Raw genomic sequence first — 11,605 nt, 5'->3', positions numbered from 1 at the left:
GGGGGGGGGGGGGTATGAGATGTGAACGAGACGATCCTCCTGAATAAATCAAGAATTGGGGGTGGTATATCAATGGAAGGATTTTGTTGCAGCAAATGGCTAGTCAGCGGAATCAGGTGCAGCGACAGCAGGCTCTCGCCCTCATGTGCAGGTTTGTTTGTTTTTTTTTTGATATCTCAAATCGCCAGAACTCTCATCTTTCAGCTGAGCATTCTCTACTCGAAACAATTGATACAACTTCTTTTTGCTTCCGAATAGAAGCTTTCTAATCGCTCAAATTTAAATTTCCAATTTTTTGTGGTAGGGTTACGTTTTTCGAAATTTTCTTATACAAGGGATCAATTGAAATTCATGAATTTCTTTATGGATGCAGACTTCAATAAGCTCTAAAGCTTTAATAAACTGCAAGCGCAAAAATTTATATTTTTCCAAAAATCGATTTTTCGATCACTCAAAAAATTGTCATCAAAATGGCGTTAGTCATGGCTCAAAAATTTGATAACGATATTCTCTTGATTCTATCGGTATATGATGGGGGTCGCATAATTCATTGTTGAGTTACAGCACATTGTTTATGCGATTTGAAAGAGAAAATCGGTTTTCTCATGATTACTGAAAAAATCATTAGTAATAGTAATTAAATCAGAGCTTGAAAAGTCTATTTCAATGCCTTCTTAATTAAGGTGAAAAATGGTGAGAACAACATAATTGCTCATCAAGTTACACATTACCGTCATGAGCCTTTCATATCAAAATATCTATCTCAATTAAACTCAGGTACTAGTCTATTATGTTGAATAGTTATTCATATTGATTCATGGTCCCGACTAACTTCTGACAGAACCTGGGTTACACTCTGGGTAAATCCCGAGTATACACTGATTAAACCTTGATTGAGCCTTTATTAAACTCGAACTGAAATCGAATTGGTGTCTTGAGAGGGTCTGAATGTAGAATTATTTGACAGAACGAAATATTACGTAAAATTTTAATGACATTTCAATTGATGATAGTACTATGACATGAAAAAATAGAAGAAAAGAATAGTCACATAAGAATTAAAAAAGAATTCATTCGGAAGCAAATTGCTAATTTATTAGCAACAATGAATATACGCATTTTTAACATAATGCAATTATCCACTTGTTTCATTTCTTCCTCTCAAACGATGATTAATGTGATGAAATGCTGTGGAATTCCGAAAATCTAGGGTCTACGTGGGGAGCATAAGCTTCGAGTTGAAGGAAGACACGATTCGCCAGGCATTTCTGCCATTCGGGCCTATCAAATCCATCAACATGTCCTGGGACCCAGTGACGCAGAAGCACAAGGGATTCGCATTCGTCGAGTATGAGATACCGGAGGCTGCGCAACTCGCGCTGGAGCAGATGAATGGAGTTATGATTGGTGGAAGAAATATCAAGGTAGCTGGACGCACTCATGTTACGATCCTTCCAACATCCCGAGATCCTTCCTTATCTCCCGAGGTCTGCACATTTTAATATTCATTTTTTAAAAATCCCATCCTCATCAAACCTTCACATCCTCATCCCACCCTTGATAAAGTAAATTTGCTAGAAATCCTCTTTATTTTATTAATGATGGGAAATGAAAAAGCCAGAGTCAATTGTCAATGCACATCTTTTCAAATATGTCAATCTTATTTTGTATTCGTTTTTATCAGGAGTAAAAAAACTACATATTCATTTTTTTACTAATCAATAATTTACTTTTCTTCATATTGATGATTTTTTTAAAAACATCTCTGCATTTTCTACAAAAAATCATGTGTCATTTTAAATTTCAATAATTAAAAAAATCCATGAAAACCCCCTTTCCTCATCAAGCCTTCACCTCCTCATGCAAAACTCAGCAACTGAACAAATGTTCTCCATCAGAAAATTCAACAGAAAAATTGAATAATGATTTCAGGTCGTTGGACGTCCCTCCAACATGCCCCAAGCGCAATCAGTGATCGACGAAATAACAGAAGAGAGTAAGCACTATAATCGCATTTACATCGCTTCGATTCATCAAGACCTGACGGAGGAGGATATTAAATCAGTTTTCGAGGCATTTGGTCCAATTACCTATTGCAAATTGGCGCAGGGCAGTTCGCCCCACAGACACAAGGGATATGGATTCATCGAGTACGAGACAATGCAATCTGCACTCGAGGCAATTTCCTCGATGAATCTCTTCGACCTTGGTGGACAGTATCTCAGAGTTGGACGGGCAATTACTCCGCCCAATGCACTCATGGGACCACCCAGTGGTAGTAGCATGATGCCAACTGCTGCTGCTGTTGCTGCAGCTGCTGCAACAGCCAAGATTCAAGCGATGGATGCTGTTGCCAGTAATGCTGTGGCTCTGGGGCTCACTAAACTTGGAGCTAATGCACCTCCTATTTTGAATACCAGTGAGTTCACTCGATAAAAGACAATTTTCATTTGTAGACATGGAATTCTTGATGGAAATTTTTTTAAAACGAATTTATTTGCAAAAATAACGTTTGCAAAAATTTTCATTTTTTTCTTATTTGTTAATTTCCCATTTATCTCGAAAACTAGTGATTTTAGGGAAAAATGTCACGAAATATTTTTGGTAGGTGGGAAAATTACCAACAACAAACCCCTTATGACATTTTTCCCTAAAACCCCTCGTTATTGAAATAATTCGACATTTCGTAAAATGTAAAAGGCCGAATCAGTTCGATTTGATATTTAAGTCAACTTAATTAGGAAAATGATCGTTAATTTCATTTACAATTTTTTGAAAGCTCTCCCAGGTATCGTCAGACCAACAGTGACTCCAACGACAGCAATGGCACCTCCAACAGTAGCAACAGTGGCTCCAATAATCCCTCCCCCTGGGATTGCAATTCCCCAGACATTGGCTCGACCCCCAGCAATTATTCAGCCAATTCCAGGGCAGCCTGTCATCATTCCTCCAGCTGCTGTGGTGCCTCCAGTGGTCGCTGCACCAGTGGTGAGTAAATACTCCCTCGAGCATTACAACATCAATATGGAATTAGTGAGATTAAATTTACGATTGAAAAATTTGTTTAGGTTCCAGTCAGCACTCCACCAGTAGCAGACATTAACAGACGAGCCCAGGAGCAGGCAGCCCATCAGAAGCAGCAGGAAGAGCTCCAGAAGAAGCTCCTGGAAGAAACCGAGCCCCAGACCCTCCAACAGCAGGAGAACATGTCGATAAAGGGACAGAGTGCACGTCACCTCGTGATGCAGAAGCTGATGAGAAAAGTTGAGTCACGAGTGGTTATTCTCAGAAATATGGTTGCACCGGAGGATGTGGACGAGAGTCTTCAAGAGGAGATTCAAGACGAGTGCTCTAAATTCGGAGTTGTCGAGAGAGTTATTATTTATAATGAGAGACAGTCGGAGGATGACGAGGATGCTGAAGTCATTGTGAAGATTTTTGTTGAATTTTCACAGATGAGTGGTACGTTAAATTCATATCATTCTTTTTTTTATCCGTTACTTCTGAGGCATAAATCCTCAGGGAGGCCTTGAGTTTTAAAAATTTATGGTTCCAAAAAAGTCGTGAGAATCTCTCATTCTTGTGAAGGAGTGTCTGAAATTCTCTAGAGCATTGCTAGAAATAAATGTAATTACATGGAGAAATATGAATATTCAATACCAAATAACGTTGAATTTAATAATTCACCTGAATTTTCATGACTTTTATTCATTTTCATGAAGTAATTCAATTGCAATTTACCATAAAATTTAGAATTTTAAATGACGTAATGTTTTAATCAAAAACTTTGAAATCTCCACACAATAGTTTGAAATCTTTCGAAATTTCTCAGAGGTCTTATGAAATCTCTACAGATGTCTGGGAATGTTACGAAATTTTTTGTAGTTCCAAAGAAATTTCATAATCATTTCTCTTTCATAATCGTAAAATCTGGCGTGCGATTTTTTTGAGTGAATATACTAATGAAATTTTTATTTATTTTCATTATTTCAGAGGCAGAAAGAGCGAGAGATTCTCTCAACGGTCGTTACTTCGGTGGTAGACTGGTAAAAGGTGAACTCTACGACCAAGCCCTCTTCGACCACAGTGATTACTCAGGTTGAAGAATCACTGTTCCAATTACTACCTAATTAGAGATAGTTGACGTTTTTTTTTCCTATGGAAGAAATACTCTGGATCAAGTAACGAAATAATGAAGCCGGGAAATTCCCAAGTGTAAAAAGAAGGAGAGTAAATGTTATTCAGACTCATTACTGATTATCAGTACTGAGACGCAATCCCACATAACAAAACGATTGATTTGTTCATGTTTATGTATTTCTTTTGAATGAAGTAGATCTTGTACCTTGTAATTCTTTTCCTCGAGTTACTGATGGTTAAACTAACATCAATTGAACCCCTGTCAGTAAACTGAAATATTAAATTGTTTCCATAAAACGTGTGGTAAGAGATGGATCAAAATAATTAGGTCATTGTAGTAAATTCACTCTATTATAATAAATATTTACAATTTTTATAATACAGCGTGTGATTAAATTACCCAAACTCCTATCTCAATTGTCTCTATAATTTCATAATCACTATTCACTCATTAATTTATTTCTTTTGCTGTTTCTCGTCCAAATAGCCCTGACCATATCCTTTGTAGTCCTCGTGAGTGGGAAAACTCTCGAGGCCAGTCTTCTCCCAAAGTGCATCCCCTTTCCCCAGCATCATCATCTCATAATTGGAATCACCTAATGTATCAGTACAGAGACGTTATCGCTTTTCACGAAATGATGGAGTTATTCACGTTTATGGATCTCTTTTGAATGGAGTAGATCCTACACCTCGTAATTCTTTTCCTCGAGTTACTGATGGTTAAACTAACATCAATTGAACCCCTGTCAGTAAACTGAAATATTAAATTGTTTCCATAAAACGTGTGGTAAGAGATGGATCAAAATAATTAGGTCATTGTAGTAAATTCACTCTATTATAATAAATATTTACAATTTTTATAATACAGCGTGTGATTAAATTACCCAAACTCCTATCTCAATTGTCTCTATAATTTCATAATCACTATTCACTCATTAATTTATTTCTTTTGCTGTTTCTCGTCCAAATAGCCCTGACCATATCCTTTGTAGTCCTCGTGAGTGGGAAAACTCTCGAGGCCAGTCTTCTCCCAAAGTGCATCCCCTTTCCCCAGCATCATCATCTCATAATTGGAATCACCTAATGTATCAGTACAGAGACGTTATCGCTTTTCACGAAATGATGGAGTTATTCACGTTTATGGATCTCTTTTGAATGGAGTAGATCCTACACCTCGTAATTCTTTTCCTCGAGTTACTGATGGTTAAACTAACATCAATTGAACCCCTGTCAGTAAACTGAAATATTAAATTGTTTCCATAAAACGTGTGGTAAGAGATGGATCAAAATAATTAGGTCATTGTAGTAAATTCACTCTATTATAATAAATATTTACAATTTTTATAATACAGCGTGTGATTAAATTACCCAAACTCCTATCTCAATTGTCTCTATAATTTCATAATCACTATTCACTCATCAATCTACTCCTTCTTCCGCTGTTTCTCGTCCAAATAGGCCTGACCAAATCGTTTGTACTCTTCGTAAGTGGGAAAACTCTCGAAGCCAGTCTTCTGCTTGGGAATCTCCACACTGACTCCCTTTTCCTCAGCATAAAGCTTCTCCAGAGCAGCTGCATTTTTCTTCTTCAGCATCATCATCTGGTAATTCTTGTTGACCTCCTCTTCACTCGGTGGCTCATGTCTCCTGTACCTCAGCCAAGCATCCCACTCTGCCGGAAGCTCCTGCTCGAAATCATCCTCGTTGTAAGGGACAAAAGACCGCCCTTTCCTGGCTTTGGCCTCCGGGTCCTCGTAGTACTTCGTTCCATTGTAATCCTCACCCACCAGTTTTTTTGCAGTCATCCTTGGCTTGAACGAGGCTATGAAGTTCCGCAAGACTTGCACTACGAGTCCCCTTTCCTTCGGCATTTTATCACGAATTCTCTGTTTCTAGAATTGGATAAACATGGGAATATTTAGTCACTTGATATTTATTTATCTTTCAGTTATGCATTTATTGATGTACTTAGTGATTTTTGTTTATTCATTGATGACGAATGGAGAAGAATATCGTTAGACATTTTGAAAGATTGTGATTTTCTCGAGGATTTTCTTTAAATTTCAAATGGATTTGAACTTGATTCTAATGAATTTTAACTAGTCATTTTTTTTTCGTACTGAAACATTGACTGTTCTTCGGTCATGTCTGACCCCTCCATGAACCTTCTAAACTTTTCCAAATATTGCAAAGAATTCAAAATTATATTTGAGGAAATTCAACGAAAATCATGAGTTTTTGTAAGAAACTTCAGAGACTCGAAGAAAATTTCACGAAATCCCCATGACTCACAAAAATTTCCCCAACAATTCCCTGAAATCCCCCTTCAACCCCAAAAATCCTAGCTCCCCACCCGTTCCAACGTCAAATAAACCTCCTCCCCCCAAAAATCTGATCGCAAGTGAACAAATTCTCTAGAACAAACTGTTCAACCGGATTACACACGAGGGCTTCCAGCTGCAAGCCTGATAAATCAATCCTAATTCAATTTCTCCATTTACCTCCGATTTCATGCCCTTTGCTGCATGATAATTTTGAAAAGATAAAGTGCAAGATGAATAGGAGAAAAATCGAAAATAAATTGATGGCTATCAATGCCATGTAATAGTGATTGAGTGAGAAAAAGGGAAAAAATATGAAAAAGTAGATTAGTACGATGCTATAATTTTCAAAAAATACAGAAACGTTGGCTCAAACGTTCTCTAATGACATCCCCCCTAATGAACCTTCTGACCCTCTCCAAATATTTCAATGAAAGTCATGTTTTTGTAAGAAAGAACAGAGACTCCAAGAAAATTTCCTAAAATGCATGAGTTTTTATAAAAAACATTACAGACTTTAATAAAATTTCATGAAATCCTCGGAACTCCCAAAATGTTTCCAACACTTCCCTAAAATCCCCCTTCAACCCCAAAAATCCTACCTCCCCGCCCCCTCAAAACCCCAAAAAATCTCCGCCTCAAATCAATTGAAATTCATTCATGAATTTCAGTAAGAAATTCAGAGACACCAAGAAAACTTCATAAAATGCATGAACGTCATAAGAAACATCAGACCCTCCAATAAAATTTCATAAAAATCCCCCAAACTTCCAAAAACATTTCCAACAATTCTTCATAACCCTCGTCATCCCCAAAGCCCCCTCCCCCCAATAAACTCAACCCCCAGCCGCTAAATCCAATCCCACTGACCAATTCTCCCGACCAACCTCCATCGGATTATCCACGAGGGCTTCCTGTCACATGCCCCCAAATCAATCCTAATTAAATTTCTCCACTTACCCCTGACTTCCGTCCCCGGCGTGCAGAACCTCCCGTAAACTCCCCGTAAAACCCGTAAAATCCCAAAAAAAACCGTCAACCAGCAACCTCCCAAAGCCGAGCGCCCCCTGCAGTCGACTGCCGGCATCACATCACGTAGAGGCGTGGTAGTACATTCGTGTGTGCAAAATTAAAATGGCCGCAGACGAGACAGACATGCAACTGTAGTCAGACTTTTTTTCACCGGTCATTTGTTAATCCCCGTCGTCAAAACCCCCCGAAATAACTGCCTCCCCCTCGTCGCCTAGGCCACCCCCTCGCCGATAAAGTGACAGTGTCCAAGTGTTTATGGGCCCTCAGCCCTGATAATCGTGATTGTCGTGAGGTTTTTTGGTGCAGTGAAAGCTGGCGAGTTACCTCAAGACTCCGAAACGTCTGCATACGAGGCGAGTAACAACTCCATCATCAACACGATCAAATTAACAATTAATCACTCGACATTTGTCCATTAATTTTCGTTCCCGATGCCTTGGGCATGTGCATGCAATAGCAATCGATTTAATAACGTGTTTATCGAGGTGGGGTCGTGCACAGGAAAAATAGGAGGTTTATTGGAGCAAGAGGACGCGCCCGTCGGTCGTTTCCTACGATTAAAAATATTCTGTTTACCTCGTGATGGGTTTTTCAATCCCGTGGAGATGATTTTTTCATCGCTCTGGGGTGCAGTGTTTCGTGCGAGGGATTATTGGGGACAGGGGAAAGTGCGATGCACCCAGAGATGAAAATGGTGATGATAGCCACTTGTCAATTTGTGTCACCTGTCGATTTGTTTTTTCTGGAGATGATTTTTTTTCCTCTTTCGTCATTGTTTTTAATTAATGGGGGCCTTTGGGGAGTCGGCGACACGGACTTTGGGGGGTTCTCTGGGGATTTTTTTCTTGGGTTTTTGCGTTGGGACTCATCCCCTGGAGGTCGGGGAGAAATTGGTCACGTGTGACGTTTATGGGCAGTCATCGACTATCGTTACTTTGTTGTGTCTTAATTATGCGTTACGGTGCTTGATCATTCTGGCTGTATGACTGGGATGCACGCGAGTTTAAAGAGAATAGAACATGGCATCACAGTTGCATCTCTTCGTGGTGAGTCAGTGAACTGACGGGGAATTTTGCTGGAAAATTTAGCGGACGCCGGGGGGATTTATTGCGACAGAGGAAAATTTTTGGATTTTTATTTTTGAGGGTTCTTTTGGGGTTTAGAGTGCAATTTGATTTGCTGGATTTGGGACGTTTGGTGGGGAGATATTCACGTTTGAATGCAGTTTATTTTACTTCACTAATATGTCTGGGGGAATTTTTTAATTGGAGGTGAATCGAAAATGGCAGAGGAAAATTTTTGATTTTTTAATTTTTGTAGTGTTTTTCTGGGGTTTAAAATTCAATTTTATTTATTGGGTTTGGGGCGTTTGGTGGGGAGATTTTCACGTCTGAATGCAATTTATTTTACTTTACTAATACGGCTGGGGCAATTTTTAAATTGTGAATATGCCGAGAATGGTGGAGTGAATTTTCTAGATTTTTTTTCATTTTCCACGTATTTTTTCAGAGTTTAAAATGAAATTTGATTCATTTGGATTGAATACTTTGATCTGGAGATAATCACGTTTGAGAAAAGTTCAGTTTACTTAACTAATATGCTTACGGCAATTTTTTAATTGAAGATAAGTCGAGAAGGACAGAGTGAATTTTCAAGATTTTTCCATTTTAGAGGTATTTTTTCAAGCTTTAAAATAACTCCTGAGTCGTCCAATTCGTATCACTAGATCCGGAGATACTTAAGTATGAAAACAATTAATTTTCCTTCTCTCAATTTTTTATTGCTCTTGAAGAACTTGATCTTTCGATTATGTAATTCTCAAGTTTACGTCTCGAGGTGACACGTCGGCCTTCAGTTTTTGCATTAATTCCGACGAGAATTTGGCATTTTCTGTATTTTAGGAAATTAAATTCACCGAATTGTTCACTATCCGGTGAAATGTGAGTAATTTCTTCGTTCGTGAACTACAGGTGAATCATCCCACAAAAAGGTGTCGTTATGAAAGAGACACTTATCTCATGTCTTATTGTTTTATCTCTTTATCAAATTCTCCTCTTATCGAAGATGATGGTATCAGGAACACGTAAAGGACTTATTCACTTGCCCAATCCGTGCCCAATACCTCACTGAAAACATTCCTGATAGTTTATGCGCTGATTCATCTCCATTATTATCAAATACCCTGCAAAATTCAAGGAATGTTGAAGAAAATGACAACATTATCATTTTTGTTTTGGAAATTAAAATGTTTTAATCTCAAGTTTCGCCCGTAAATGATTAACTTTTCATTTATAAACATGAGAAATATTACTGGTTGATTAATAACTGATTATTAATTAATATATAAATTACTGAGGTAAATCAACCAATTTGGTAGAAGAAAATTTAATATCTTTCATAAAAATTGAATTTTTGTAGGCGACGTTTCTCCATAAATCTTGTCGTTTACCTATCAATGAGGTAGTAGAATGGGTGCATAGGACAATTACGGAAAACTTAGTTCCTATTAGATAAATGTTGTTATCATTTTCTCCAACATTATCATTTTTCTTTCCGAATGGAAGCTTTGTAATCGTTAAACTTTAACTTTTGGATTATTGTGTTATATCGACCCATTATGATCCAAAAAGTCCGAAAATGCGATTTTTAGACCGTGTCCGTACGTATGTGTGTGGTAAAGTCTTTTTTCAATTTTTTGCTAATGAATGGATGGAATGGAATCTTTTTCCGGAATCTTTGGGATCTTTTAAATATAGGTATTTTTGAGTCCTATGGATCGCCATTAATTAAAATTTAATTCATCCACTTTTTTTTTATTTTCGAATTTGTTCGAAGATTGGTTGTCCCACGATAACAAAAAAAAGTTCTGCATTGATTGGATGATGGCTTAAGAAATTTGTTTGGATGTCCTATTGACCGAGTTCGAAGATGGAGGCGATAGCAATAATCATTATTTTCATTTATTTGAAAATTTTCAAAAATTTTGTATTTTTTGAAAATCGGAATTCCGGGATATCTTTGAATATCACGCTTCAAATGAATTCAACCATAGCTTTAAATGTTTGTTTTAATGCCATTAATTCAAAGTTAAAAGATGATTACCATAGCTATATTGGTTTATTCAATTTTTATGGCGATTGTTGAAAAGTTTGAATTTTTCGTGAATTTCCCTGAAAGTGAGCTTCCTGATGGTTTCTTCAAATGTGATGTTGCAAATTCATTCTAGTATTGTGTCAATAACACTTTTTCCTATCAACATTTTGTCGAAGGGCTGAAGGGAGAGAGAACTGTAAAAAAGACAATCGGTTGTATAGAAATCTTATGCAATTTAATAAAATGAAATAAACAATGAATTATACATGATGGAAGGAAATTATGTGCAAAAAATATCCATTCGGAAGCATATTGCTAATTTATTAGCAAAAATAACTATACCATATGCAACACAAGACCAATTTCCCACTTGTTTTTTTTTAATGATAAATAAGATGAACATTCTTCTATTTTCTCCAACATTATCGTTTTTTAAAATTAAAATTTGATGAATGTTGTTTTAATTTATCCCACCATCGCTAAAAATTCGTTGGATATCTGTGATAATTTCACGAAAATCTTTAAATCATGGGTCCACATGTGGACTTTCCATATTTCTTAATAGAACTTTTACTTCTGACTCTTCATTGGCAGAAAATAATGTTGGGTATTACGGCCATGTGGTTGTCTCTCGCTCGTTCCTATTGGAATGTTGCTCTGCCAGGCATGTCCCAGTTTTCTCTGGTGATGGAATTCAAATACAGCTATATGGATGTTGAGTTAGCCATAGTAAATCTAGGGATATTTTATGGTGATTTCTTCATTCACCTGTTGATACAAAAAGTTCATTCAACTATTGAGTACGAAACGCCATTTCATTAAATCCTCAGGGAATTTTTTTGGAGTTGTTGAAATTCTATTCACTCAATCTATACCTTAGATTGGATTCTAAAATCCAATATTGCATTTTGAAATCCAATAAAATCTCTCTCGGTTTCTCAAAATTTCACAAAAATTTAAAACATTGCAAAACGCATTATTCATAGCATGGAATCGTTTTTAATTTTCAAAAGTTCCCG

General features: G+C 37.1%; 2 protein-coding genes across 9 annotated transcripts in view; one reads left to right on the top strand and one right to left on the bottom strand.

Moving 5' to 3' along the window:
• The window catches only part of LOC107040641 (poly(U)-binding-splicing factor half pint), a 16,533-nt gene extending 12,012 nt beyond the window's left edge, over positions 1-4,521 (top strand). For all 7 annotated transcript variants that reach the window (XM_015260802.1, XM_015260806.1, XM_015260804.1 and 4 more), the window contains 6 exons: positions 93-151; positions 1,211-1,424; positions 1,933-2,419; positions 2,780-2,988; positions 3,069-3,462; positions 3,994-4,521. In XM_015260802.1, coding sequence (XP_015116288.1) covers positions 93-151; positions 1,211-1,424; positions 1,933-2,419; positions 2,780-2,988; positions 3,069-3,462; positions 3,994-4,103 — 1,473 coding nt within the window. In that variant the 3' untranslated portion in view covers positions 4,104-4,521. The remainder of the gene's footprint in view (positions 1-92; positions 152-1,210; positions 1,425-1,932; positions 2,420-2,779; positions 2,989-3,068; positions 3,463-3,993) is intronic.
• Positions 4,470-7,552, bottom strand: LOC107040643 (NADH dehydrogenase [ubiquinone] 1 alpha subcomplex assembly factor 2). Of its 2 annotated transcripts, none has more exons than XM_015260808.2 (4): positions 7,422-7,552; positions 5,477-6,032; positions 4,993-5,378; positions 4,470-4,894 (listed from the first exon to the last, which is right to left on the bottom strand). In XM_015260808.2, the coding sequence occupies exon 2, from the start codon at positions 6,009-6,011 to the stop codon at positions 5,565-5,567; it is 447 nt and encodes a 148-aa protein (XP_015116294.1). In that variant the 5' UTR covers positions 6,012-6,032; positions 7,422-7,552; the 3' UTR covers positions 4,470-4,894; positions 4,993-5,378; positions 5,477-5,564. The 2 variants fall into 2 exon arrangements, with proteins under 2 accessions (XP_015116294.1, XP_015116295.1); XM_015260809.2 differs by having other exon boundaries at positions 5,025-5,378.
• Between the last annotated feature and the right edge of the window lie 4,053 nt (positions 7,553-11,605).

Source organism: Diachasma alloeum, unplaced genomic scaffold (genome assembly GCF_001412515.2).
Source record: "Diachasma alloeum isolate Michigan unplaced genomic scaffold, Dall2.0 Dall_scaffold_00339, whole genome shotgun sequence".
Taxonomy (NCBI): Eukaryota; Metazoa; Arthropoda; class Insecta; order Hymenoptera; family Braconidae; genus Diachasma; species Diachasma alloeum.
The sequence above is the reverse complement of the archived record's forward strand: the minus strand, read 5'-3'. Positions and strand labels throughout refer to the sequence as shown.

Bases quoted from the DNA above. Each gene is read 5' to 3' on its own strand.
- LOC107040643 (XM_015260808.2), bottom strand. From the start codon at position 6,011: ATGCCGAAGGAAAGGGGACTCGTAGTGCAAGTCTTGCGGAACTTCATA.